The sequence below is a fragment of the Pleuronectes platessa genome (genome assembly GCF_947347685.1).
Source record: "Pleuronectes platessa chromosome 2 unlocalized genomic scaffold, fPlePla1.1 SUPER_2_unloc_2, whole genome shotgun sequence".
NCBI classification, from domain to species: Eukaryota; Metazoa; Chordata; class Actinopteri; order Pleuronectiformes; family Pleuronectidae; genus Pleuronectes; species Pleuronectes platessa.
In genome coordinates, this window is record NW_026518867.1 from 5,001 (window position 1) to 17,500 (window position 12,500).

The 12,500-nt window shown below is 44.8% G+C and overlaps 2 protein-coding genes across 5 annotated transcripts in view; one reads left to right on the plus strand and one right to left on the minus strand.

Annotated features, from left to right (window-relative positions):
* The window catches only part of LOC128436285 (tubulin beta-5 chain), a 3,849-nt gene extending 3,818 nt beyond the window's left edge, over nucleotides 1–31 (minus strand). For all 4 annotated transcript variants that reach the window (XM_053418050.1, XM_053418048.1, XM_053418051.1 and 1 more), the window contains exon 1: nucleotides 1–31. This exon is cut by the window's left edge. The gene's annotated coding sequence lies outside the window, so the exon portion shown is untranslated.
* Nucleotides 32–574: 543 nt separating this feature from the next.
* On the plus strand, nucleotides 575–3,874 carry LOC128436286 (checkpoint protein HUS1). The gene is made up of 8 exons (XM_053418052.1): nucleotides 575–788; nucleotides 1,381–1,508; nucleotides 1,671–1,847; nucleotides 1,926–2,033; nucleotides 2,289–2,363; nucleotides 2,743–2,842; nucleotides 3,080–3,214; nucleotides 3,480–3,874. Exons 1-8 carry the CDS (start codon nucleotides 737–739, stop codon nucleotides 3,560–3,562), a joined length of 858 nt encoding a protein of 285 aa, XP_053274027.1. The 5' UTR covers nucleotides 575–736; the 3' UTR covers nucleotides 3,563–3,874.
* Nucleotides 3,875–12,500: the final 8,626 nt, after the last annotated feature.

Genomic DNA, 12,500 nt, shown 5'->3' on the forward strand with positions numbered 1-12,500 from the left:
AGGTCTTCACCGGCTGCTCTCACGCGTGGTCACGAGCCACGCCCCAGGGGGGGGGAGTCCAGTTCGTGCAAGTCAGCACAACACACACGTGCTTGGTTTAAATCCCAACACTGTCACCACAGAATACACATGTGATATCAATACGTTTTATTTATTTACTTTTACTTTAAAAGAGGATTAACAATTTTTGATTCGCTGAGCAGATAATAATAATCAAGCTTTATTTGTGACACGCTGCAGAAAAGACAATGAGTCAAAGGTCAACAGAGAAACTTCACAGGCTCATGATCCGTTACTGTTCAACTTTCTTTCTACTGTTAATAGGTTTTTAATCCATTTTTAAAGATACGTGTTTACACTTCCTGTTTGTTTCAATGAGATTACATTTTTTAAGGAGGTTAATTTTATGGATGTAGAGTTTGGCAAAAATAAATCAGACATAAATAATCAGTAATAAGACATAAGTAATAAGAAAAATCATAAACGTTTTTTACTGGGAGAAATGGATGAAAATGAAATGAAAACAAATCGTGTTTTTAAGTGAAATCTATTTTATTAGGACCAGTAGGAATGTATTGACAGTGGCTTGTTTCCCACGGACCGCTGATCGCACGGACCGAATACAAACAACCGCGGCAGCGAAGTCTTCCGGCTCAATGTGAACATCCATAGATAGATATATATCTATGTGAACATCTCTCCGACTTCACGAGTCGTTTTACGGCCAAAGATCAACATGAAGTTCCGAGGGAAAATCATAGATGTGTCCTGCCTCAACCACTTCACCCGTGAGCCGCTTTACCTGATAACCTGCTAGCTTAACTAACCTGCTAACCTGTTAGCTTAACTAACCTGGTAGCTTAGCTAACCTGCTGAACTGCTACCTTAACTAACCTGCTGACCTGCTAGCTTAACTAACCTGGTAGCTTAACTAGCCTGCTGAACTGCCTGCTTAATTAAACTGCTGACCTGCAAGTTTAACTAACCTGCTGACCTGCTAGCTTAGCTAACCTGCTGACCTGCAAGCTTAACTAACCTGCTAACCTGTTAGCTTAACTAACCTGCTAGCTTAACTAACCTGCTAGCTTAGCTAACCTGCTGACTTGCTAGCTTAACTAAACTGCTGGCCTGCTAGCTTAACTAACCTGCTGAACTGCTAGCTTAACTAACCTAGCTTAACTAACCTGCTGACCTGCAAGCTTAACTAAACTGCTGGCCTGCTAGCTTAGCTAACCTGCTGACTTGCTAGCTTAACTAACCTGCTGAACTGCTAGCTTAACTAACCTAGCTTAACTAACCTGCTGACCTGTTAGCTTAGCTGTCCCTGCTGACCTGTTAGCTTAGCGCTCTGTCCCTAGCTAACTTCTCCCTCCTCTCCAGGGGTCGTCACCACCATCTCGAAGCTGACGAAGCTGTGCGTCCTGAGACTGACTCCAGATCATCTGTTCTTCGTTCTGTCAGGGAAAGTGGCCAATGGAGGGGTCAGCATGTGGTGTGAGCTGTCACAGGTAAGTCACTGACCCCACCTCCTCCCTGTTACCTCATGGGACATGGACCGAACTGATTCATTGTCTCTGACAGTAATGGACACGTCTTCAACCACCTGCATGGCTCAGTATCTCCAAGTGTTTTCAGCTCTTCCCGTCCGTGCGTCCTTCCTCCCTCCGCAGGCCAACTTCTTTGATGAGTACCAGATGGAGGGTGTGTCCTCTGAGGACAATGAGATTTGTCTGGAGGTGACTCCAGAGAACCTGTCCAGAGCCCTGAAGACGGTCCAGAACGCCAAGTCCGTCAAGGTGAAACTGACCAAGAAGCACTGCCCCTGCCTCACCATCGCTGCAGAGCTGGTGAGTCTGTGGTGGCATGATGTTCAGCAGCAGATGTGACAGCTGTGAGACGTGATGTCCTCCCTTTGTCCCACCCAGCCCACCCTGTCCAGCATCAGTCGAGTCGTCACTCACGACGTCCCGGTCAACGTCATCCCCCGCAGACTCTGGCATGAATTCAAAGAACCGAGCATGCCAGACTTTGATGTGAGTGCAACACACGTCCCAGTGTTTAATCCAGCAGCGTGCACATTGAACACGTTAATCTTACAAAGGACACACGTGGTTCAAGAACAGGTCAATTTCTATGTGTCACTAAGATATATCTGAAATTCTGAAAATGCCTTCTGTCTGTCTGGAGACGTCTCTGAAAGGAACACGATGCTGCTTTAGTTTCCACATAGATTTAAACATGAGATTATCCTCTGCCTCCAAGGTGAGTTTGTGTGTCTGTGGTCTCAGGTCAGCATCTACCTGCCTCCTCTGAAGACCATGAAGAGCGTCGTGGACCGGATGAAGAACCTCTCCAACTTCCTGGTAGCTTCACATTCCTCTGTGTCTGAGTTTAAGGGCTGGTACAGTTCCAATATTTTAAAAACGAAAAGCATCAATGTCAGATTAAATAAAGTGTTTAGTGACACATCACATTCAAACGATGAACAGAGAAGTTCTAAGTGTTTGAGGCAGAGTTGTTGAACCACAGACTGCAAAGGACGTCAAGAAGCACAAGACGGCGGCATTCATATCTAAATTGTGGATTAAGTTATGACAGTTATTATTATTCTTTATTAAAAGTCTCTGATTCAGACCGATGACAATTTATTCCTGCCACATACTTCTCTACTTTTAATTCTATGTGAAAGGATGTGAACAGGGAACATGCTACAGGCAACTAATTCTTGTGTGTTTGAATCAGGTGATCGAGGCCAACCTGAACGGACAGATGAATCTGAAGATCGAGACCGATCTGGTTTCCGTCACCACGCACTTCAAAGACCTGGGGAATCCACCGTGGGGTGAAACTTCTTTTTATTTTATTTTGTGTTTGAACAACTCTGGTTCAGACAATAACATTGATACAGATAGATGATAAATCTCTTTTTCTCCAATTCTTTAATCATAACGTGCTAAGATAATAAGTAACATGATGAAATGCTTCATGGTGAAAGATAAATCTGCTCCAGTATTGAGTTAGCACTCTCTTCCTCCTCCCTTCATCCCCCCCACCCCCCCCCTGCCTCCTGTCCCTGCAGGTGAAGACGCCTCACAGGAGGACAGTGCGTCTCAGAGCAGGGACCCAGAGACCATGGCTGAGGCCAGAGTGGACATCAGGCGGTTGCAGCAGTTCCTCATGGGACAGCAGGTCAACCCCAGCAAGGCCATGTGCAGTAAGTCTGCTCCTCGTCCAGCTGTGCACAGATCAGAGGGATCATCATACATCACATTATCAGCCTTCTAACGGGAGAGGGGTTTAGAAAACACCACTTTGATCTGCTCCATCGTTTCTATAGAACCTAGAAGTGTGAAGCTCATGAAGTCAGGACTGGTGTTGGTTATGTCTGCTTTGTCTCTGCTGTAAAGAGTAAACGTCCCTGAAGGATTTCTCTCTGCTCCATCACTGGTTGAACATTATGTTTCTTCTCTTCCTGTCAGATATCGTCTGTCAGAGGGTCGTCCACCTGATTCTGCTGCATGAAGACGTGTCGCTCCAGTATTTCATCCCCGCTGTGGCCTAGACGCCAGAGCTCATCAGTTAGTTCTGCTCGCTGTGAGTCTGGGGAAATGAAAACTGGACAAAACAGTTTCAGGAGTTTTTCCTGTCGGAGCCCAGGAGGAGACAAGAGTCACAACAATGTCAAGAGTTCACCTGTCCCATGTTTCAGTGAGACCTTGCTCCTTTCCAGTCCTCCCACTGGACCTCAGGAGCACACTGACCTCTGGTGGACAGATGGTTAACACACAGGAAGTGGCGTTTGGGGCACTTGGAATGAACTAGAGCAAGTTTGCACACACCTTGTTTAAGGAAGTACAGATGTTATATTTTCCATTAAAAAGTTCTTTTTTAACAAACACACAAACCTTGTGTCTTTAACAATGTAAAATCTGATGTTTTCAGATTTTACGTATTATTTTTTTTGGTTTTTGAAACTCTTTGTTTTTTTCCGAGGCCACACGTTCAAGCAGAGACAAAGTGGGTTTGTGGTTTGTATTCGCCAATGAAGGCAACGAGTGTGTGATTTGGGGCAGATTGAGCTTGAAGCACTGTTGAGCCTTGGTGGGGATGTGGGATCTACTGAGAGACTTTCTAGTTCTGGGTGTGAAGTTATGAGTAATGATGCACTTTTATTTTAAAGTTAAGGCAGAATGAGAAAAGCTGACTTGTCATTTAATGCAGCTCCATGTGTCTTGTAGAATAATTTACTTGAGTTCCGAATGAATTTATTTTGAGTTATTATGCAAAACTAAACTTATCTGTAAGTAAAAACCTATATATACAGTCTATGGTTTATTCACATGAAGAATGTGTTTATTGAAATGACACAACACAAGCAGAATATATAACCCCTCTATAAAGAGTCACATATATGTGTTTAAGTTTCCTTTATTCTGTTCCACCTTTGTCCCTCAGTCTGTCTCCATGTGTGTAGAACCACATTCTGTTTGTTTATGATCTTAAAGTTCCTGGATTCACGTCACAAATTGATTTAGTTCAACACAAAGTTCAACACAATCAAATCACATTGAGTTTAAAATCAGACTTTTGTCTTTGACACAAAAGATCAAAACTCTGGATTTAAAAATGGGACGTTTTCATTTCTGCATCAGGTGCAGAGCGGTGGTGGCTTTTCTACTTTTGACCCACAGGTGGCGCTGCAGTATAACAGCAGCACATCCCAGTCAAAGCCTTTATATTCAGTCTATGAGTCAAACACATGAATCATTTCCTCTGTGACAAACCAGATGTAACGAGAAGAAAAGCATCTCAGAGAGAAAAGTTCTGTTTCTACTTGTCTCTGCTTTAATGCTCAATAAACATCCTTCCACCGACTTCACTGGAATCATGACTCAGCTTTTCTTTCCTCTTCAAACAAACTGGTGGAAACATCTCGTCCTTGGTGCAGGTAAAAGAACAAAATCACCAGTTTGACATAATGGAAACAAGCTGAAGAAAAGTGAATGAGACATTTACAGTATGAAGAAGAGTCGATGAAGAGCAGAGCATCTTTAAGTCTCTGAGGAAACTGTTTCATAAACATTTTACCATATTTAATAGAAAACTGACCCGAGGACGTTTTATACAAACGTAGATGAAGATTCTTGTTGTACGTTCTCGACCACCACCTCAGAACAACCACCAGGGGGAGACTGTAGCAGCCTCTGGGAACAGCTGCATGCTGGGAAAGAATTGATGATGGGAGGTTCCCAGCAGAGACAAGGGACAGAAAGTGTCTGAGAGACGATGTCCTGAAGACATTGGACATGTTGGGTCTGTTGTGTTGAACAGTTTGTGTTACTTTGTGGAGACACTTGTCTCAACATGATGATGTCACTTCCTGTTCAAGCCCGTCTCAGTTCTTTGTGACTTCAGGATCAGAAATGTTTGACAGAGTCAGTTCCTGAGAGGCTCCAGTTCTCACTGTGTGGAGAGGTCATCATGTGACTTTGTGATGATCCTCAACACACGTGTGTCAGTGTAACATGTGACTGTGACGCCATGTTCATGAACACGCTGCTCTAACATCTGTCCAGCAGATGTTGAAGCTCTGAGGTCCACTTCCTCTGCAGCAGAGTGAGACCATCATCTCTTCATGGAGCTGTGCACCAGGCTGGTGTCACATGACCAAACACAAAGTGTGAACAACACGTCATCAACGGATCTGAATTATGAGAAATACTTTGTACTGATGGAGAAGAGATTGAGCTCGTGATGAAACTCTACATCTGATCCATACATTTATTATTTATTATTTATCAGTTGATTTCATTCATCCACCAAACAAAACTATTTAAATTCAAACACAAGAAGAAGAATCTGATCTGCAGCTGTTTCACAAGATGTTCATTAACTACGAGGTTTAACCTCTCTCTCTCTCTCTCTCTCTTCCCTCTCTCTCTCTCTCTCTCTCTCTCTCTCTCTCTCTCTCTCTCTCTGTCTCACTATCTCTCTGTCTCTTTCTCTCTCTCTCTCTCTCTCTCTCTCTCTCTCTGTTGGAGTGCATGTTTGGAGTGAGTGTGGTTAGTGAGCTGGATAGTGTGTCTGTTTGGTGGAGAAGGTCAGTCTGGCTGTAGGTGGGGTTGTTGGGTATGACAGTGTGAAGTCTGCCTCACGTATGAACAGTGCTGTGGTGGTGTTTGTAGATAGCATAGAAAAAGCTAACCAGCTACTTGAGATGGGAGTGGTGATTCAGGGCTCCTTCACACCTGTGTTGTCCCTGGCTAATCTGGTCAAGAAGGTCCTTACATCTAATGTGACCCCGTTTCTGCAAAATTAGTTATTAGAGAAAGAGCTGGCCAGACATGGACAATTAATGTCCCCTATAAAAATGATCCCCATATTTTGTAAATCTCCACATCTCAAACATGTCGTGTCTTTTAGGAGACATGTGTTCATGGTGCTAAAGAAGAAGAATTAAACTTGGTCTTTACATTTAAATTGAGGAATTTAACTACACGGTGCATGTTACATCAGGTAATATGAAGTGTTTTGGTTGTGGGAAAGAGGGACACCTGATCCGCTTGTGCCCAGAAAGAGCCGGTGAGAGCTAGTCGCCTGCCTCAGATGGTGCTGGGGCCTCTGTCCTGATGGAGCCGTGGAGCGACACACCAGGTTCACAGGAGGAGAACAGTGAGGACGTCCATCAGGAGAACGAGGTCAGAAATACTCACACAGCCACTAGAGTAGCAGAGGCAGAGCTCCCTGATGAGGAGGATTTTTAATGGAGGAAGACCTTCTCAAAAGTCCAGAAGACAAATAGTGAACAAGCTAAAAAAGTATCAAAGATAAACCCACCATGTGCTTTCTCTTAGTCAGAGGACAGTTTAAAGGGCCCATATTATGAAAATTCCACTTTTGTAGTGCTTCTACATGTTATTTTGGGTATCTGGCATGTCTACCGTCCAAAAAACTCTGGAAAAAAACAACTTGCGCGATTTGTTGTGGTTCCTCTATGTCAGGAACGATACTCTAGAATGCGTCCAATGGGATTACGGCAAAAAAATACGTATTTTCCAACCATGCCCATGTAGGGAGTCTCGCTACATTGCCTTTGATCACCCCCCACCATCATCTCACCGGCTCCGGGGAGAGACGGCCCGGCTCAACGGCTCGCGTTAGCTCGCGAGCTAACGCTGGAGCCCGGGCTGACACTGCCGACACTGTGCATTAGGGTGAAGCTCGGATCCTGCGGAAAGCGTTTATTGTCCCGGGGGCCTCCGCCTCGACGATCGGCATGTTATATGCGGCTACTTAGCTGTCTGAGGGGTAGCAGCAGCGAGCTAAGACTGCAAGCTAGCGTTAGCTCCGTGCTGCTACCCCTCAGACAGCTTAAGGCCAATGTATGCTTCCTGTTTCATTTCCTATATCACAATAAATCCAAACACAACTACAATTCTACGAATAATGTGACAAGTGTGTTAAGCCAGCGGAGTTGTCCGGCTGACGGTGGCTGGTTAGAGCCCGTCATGTGTGTACGGTCACATGGTTATAACGAACTTCCGTAACGGCGCTAGCGTCCTAGCCACCATGCTAACTGCGGTGGTAACTGTGAAAAAAAACGCTGTCACGACTTTAATTCCACAGCTATCATGACACTGTTTCTCAAACACCATCAGGTTAGAAGCAAGCACTTGGTAGTAGTTAGTATTAGGAGTCCCCGCTGACTGTGTGTGGAAGCTGGGGGGGAAGCTTGTCACAGATCGATAATGATCAATGATGAAAATGAGACATACCCTGCAGGCGTGGGGAACCCTAAGCCGGTGAGACGTGTCGGGCTCTCAGGTGTGTGAAGTCAGCGGGAGCATCTCGCTGTGAGCATCTCGCAGTGAGCCGCCCGGGACCAACCCGTCACCGAGCAGCCGCCTGCGGCTGCCGACGACACCAGCCGGCAAGCCGGGCACTGATTGCTATGAGGCTAATGCCACCTAGCTTACATGTCACCGTCAATTACCGAAACAAAACAACAGCTTTTCTAGTTGAAGACACTCACTGCGACACGAGACACGTACCGTCAACGCTCCCCTGTCCGTGGGGGGATCAGTCAGGCGACTGCTGCCAACCGTAAACAAACACCAGGTCCACCAAAAGCGAGCCGCAGACATGGAGCCACAGCCCAACATCACCCAGCGAGCCCGAGCTGAGGAGGGGGCTTGGGCATGTGACTTACCCCGACCGCAGGCTCTGCTTCTCGGCCAGATCTCTGCTGCTTCCCGGGTGGGCTGCCACATGCAATACTGCTGTAAAAACGTGCACAAGCAGCCATTTGAAGCAACTTTAAACACAAACTAACAGCAAGCTAGCGTTAGCTCCCTGCTGCTAACCGTAAACAAACACCGATAGGTCCACCAGAAGCGAGCCGCTGACATGGAGCCAGCTTCCCGAAGACATCACCCAGCGAGCCCGAGCTGAGGAGGGGGCTTGGGCTCGTGACTTACCCCGACCGCAGGCTCTGCTTCTCGGCCAGATCTCCGCCTTTCACCCCGCTCACCGGCTGATTAGCGTCCCCCCTCGGCTAGCTTCCCAGCTAACACCCGCCGCCTCGAGCTGAGGAGGGTGCTGTGGCTCGTAACGTAACCCGGTCTCCTCCTCCACCAGATCTCCGCCTCCGGGGGGGGGGGGGGGGGGGGGCTATACCATGTAGACCGACTGTGACGTCAATTCTGGTCGTATTCCCATTCGACGCACTCTATGGTATAGTTTCTTACATAGAGGAACCACAACAAATCGCGGGAGTTGTTTTTTTCCAGAGTTTTTGGGACGGTAGACATGCAAAATACCCACACTAATGTGTAGAAGCACTACAAAAGTGGATTTTTCATAATATGTCCCCTTTAAATCAAAAAGTGTCAGTCCGATCCGTCCGTCCGTAACGGACTCGGAGAAGCATATATCGGCCTTAAGTCTGAGGCATTAGCTCGCTAGCGTTAGCTCGCGAGCCCGTAGCTCAAGGTAAGCAACTAGTTAACACGCGGCAAAAGCGACGGGGAGAGCGGCGGTGACAGATCCGGGCTGTCAAAGGCGGCGACGCTTGCTGATCCCAGCCGCTATGTCATCGCATCAGCAGATCCGCCGCTGCCTCGGACTTCCCCGCATCGCACCGTGTCACTGCCGCTTCCCCGGCTACACCGGCATTGGCATAGTCAGCCAGCGCGGGGACATCAGCGCCACTGCAGCAGCTCCACGGCCCCACAGCTCCACGGTCATCTCATAGAGGCGATGGGAGGCAGCGCCACCCACTACTAGACGCGCTTCCACTGATAAGTGACCCCGTGTTTTCACTCACAATTCAACTCGCCTCCATCTCTGAAGCACAATTAATCACTTTGGGGGTTTGTTGTTGTTGTTTTTTTTACCTGGCGTTACTGTTGTTATTATTGATGTGTCTTCACCGTGAACGTGCTTGGTGTGTTAGCTACAGCTACGTCTGCTCTGGGGGCAGATGAGTGAGGCTTTCGGCTGTTTTTTCAGGGAAAACCTCCACATCTAGCGGGCTGAGCTGGAATGACACGAGTAGCTCATCGGCTGGGTTTGATATCACACAGGCGGCTTCACATCATCTTGGCACAATGGTTTTTGATCCTCTCTGCTCCGTTGTGTACCAGGGTGTCCCCCCTTATGTGTGTGTGTGTGGGGGGCACTCAAAACAGTTCAATCTGAGGAGCGCTGTTTTAGACAGGGTAAAAAGGTCCTGTTTTAAATGATCCTTGTGGTATTTTGACCAAAATATGTTACAGACATTTCATTAAGACCCCAAGGAACCATATCAACTGTGGTAAAATGGGCATACAATTGGTAGACACACAGGAGAACCTGCAGGAGGATGAAGAGAGTCTTTACTCCTCCAGAATCTGGACTTTTTTACACAATACTAAAGACTGGTTAGAGTAGAGGACTTCTTCCAAGATTTAGGACTTTTCCTGAACTCAGTGAGAGTTTTCATGGGGAAATCTGAAGGTACCATTTTTTGGTTTGAATATTGTTTTATTTTTATGTGTTTTTCTTTTTGTTCAATTTTTTGATATGTTGCTGTAACTTATTTGTTGGAACTTCACTGACAAAAATAAGTGACTTGGAAAAATCTCTCTCTCTCTCTCTCTCTCTCTGTGTGTCCTTGCTTGGTATTTTGGGGTGTTTTTCTTGAACAGACTGGTTTGTCCTGATTCCTGTGAGCTCAGTGTTTTTTCTCTCAGACTGAAGATGGTTATGAAGAGGAAGAGGACATAGCAGAGATGGATAGAGAGATAGATAGATAGAGAGAGATAAGTCTGTTGTATTTCCTCCTCAGACCTGTTCTCACTTGACACTTTAACAATAAACACTGAGTTCATATGTTACAATCACCTGAGTGTGTGTGTGTGTGTGTTTCCAGTTTCAAGTTTCAAGAGTTTATTATCAAATGCACAACAATAACATTAAGCAGTCACTGGCAATGAAATGCTTGGGTCACAGGCTCTTATAGCAATGCTCAGAGCATTACAAGCAAAACAATTTTTTGAAGAAAATAATATAAAATAGAATATAAAATATATATATATCTAAATTAGGGCTGTGAAATGATTAAAATTTTTAATCAAATTAATCACAGGTTTCTATGGATTAATCATGATTAATCACATTACCGATTTTCTCGGAATATTTTTTTTAATGAAAACAAGATTTATGACATTTAACTTTTCTTTTGTGCTGCAACTCAGCAGTTCTTCAGCAGTTATCATTGCTTTTCCATATGGAACATTAATATAATCTTCATCCTAAACAATATTCGGGCTCCTTAGCCATTGTGTGGTTGAATAAAACTTTTTTTTAAAAAATCAAACAGAAATTATTTGAGCTTCTTAGCCATAGGATGGTTGACATTTTTAATATTTTTTGTCACACAACCATTAACCACACCATGATACAATCTAATGCCTCTAAAGGCCCTCTTAGCTACTCGGTCTTTAGCCAGTTGGTGAGGCAAACTAACTTGTTCAAATTCTCTGACAGTAAAGCTGACCGCTTCTTTTGCACAATGTGTCCTGCGAGTGAGTCTGGTTTGTCGCATTCCACTTGAACGCCCCTCGCCGACCAACACATGCTTCGCGTTGCGGTGGTTAGGCGGGTATTGCTACGGTGAAACGATAACGTCTTCTCGCAGAGTGTGCATATCACCTTGGTTTTACTGAATGTTCGATCTTTGTTTTTTTGGAACACGATCTTCCCGTCCAGAAGGTCCTCAGGTTCATCAGAATGATCAGAGCTGCAAACTTTTCAAAAAACCTTGGAGTGAGATTTTTTCGGGGGTGACCAACATTTTGCCGCGCACACAGCCACACACGTTGGTGGCTCAAATATCAGGGAATTGTTGGAATTTGGCGTTGTATCCATGTTGTTCGCTGCATTCTGGTGGCCTTTGGGGCCCGAAGTCGTTGATAGGAGCGGCCGACTGGAGATGGACAACATTGGTTACATTCTGTGACGCAAAGACATAGCTGAAGGTCCCCCCCCCAGGAAATGTTGGTTTAAGTAGATGTTGTTTCCTGCATTCTAGTGGATTTTTGGGTGGTATGCTAAAGATGTGCAATACCTGAACTTCTTCTGATTCATGTTCCTCTGATCATGACTTGTAGGGCCTTCTAGCCTTGAGCTGAACATTCAACCAGAAAACTATTGTTGTGCCTCAATGACCACAATATAGCCTAATTAATAGACCTTTGTTTAAGATTTGACCAAGGTAGGTTGATTGACATTTTGATTACAATGGTTTTCAACTAATTCTGAACTGAAACCTAACCTATATTTTAAATAATTGTATTCTTAAGAGCAGTTAATGATTTATGTTCGCCTCCCACCACACTTTCCATCAGACAAAAAAGTGCAACAAATAAAGTGCTTAAACAGTAGCCTTTTTAAGCAACACAATGGACCCTCTTCCCCAAAATAAAATTTGTCTGGAGCCGCAAAACATATTTGATAACAAAGCTAATAAAGTTTTATATAAAGTTATACTATACTAAACTATGGTTTGTTGCATTTATGAAATTATCGAACAACAATAAAGAAAACTGTTGACATTTGATTGATATTTTTACCTGTTACAACAAAGGAAAAACCAAACGCTTATGAAGAGAAGAAAATACACAGGCAAGTGTCGGCCTACTTTGAAATAAATTAAACACAGACCTTTGTAGGGTTATTTGAGTCCTCCCCGTATTTGTGGAAAATGTATGAAATAAGAAGTACCCTATTTTTAAATAAATAAAAACATAAAGCTGCAGCCTAATAGCTTAAAAATATATATTTTAGTTGGCGAAATATTTAAACGAAAAGTGAGAGCAGGTCAGGCTGGAGGCGGACACAGAAACTGCAGCTCGGTAGAAACCAACTGCAGCTTCTGCTCTGATCAAGACGCTGAGCTCTGATCAGCTGAGACCAGAGAAACTCTGTGTTTTCACTGTTTCCACTGAGCAGCCGGTGAG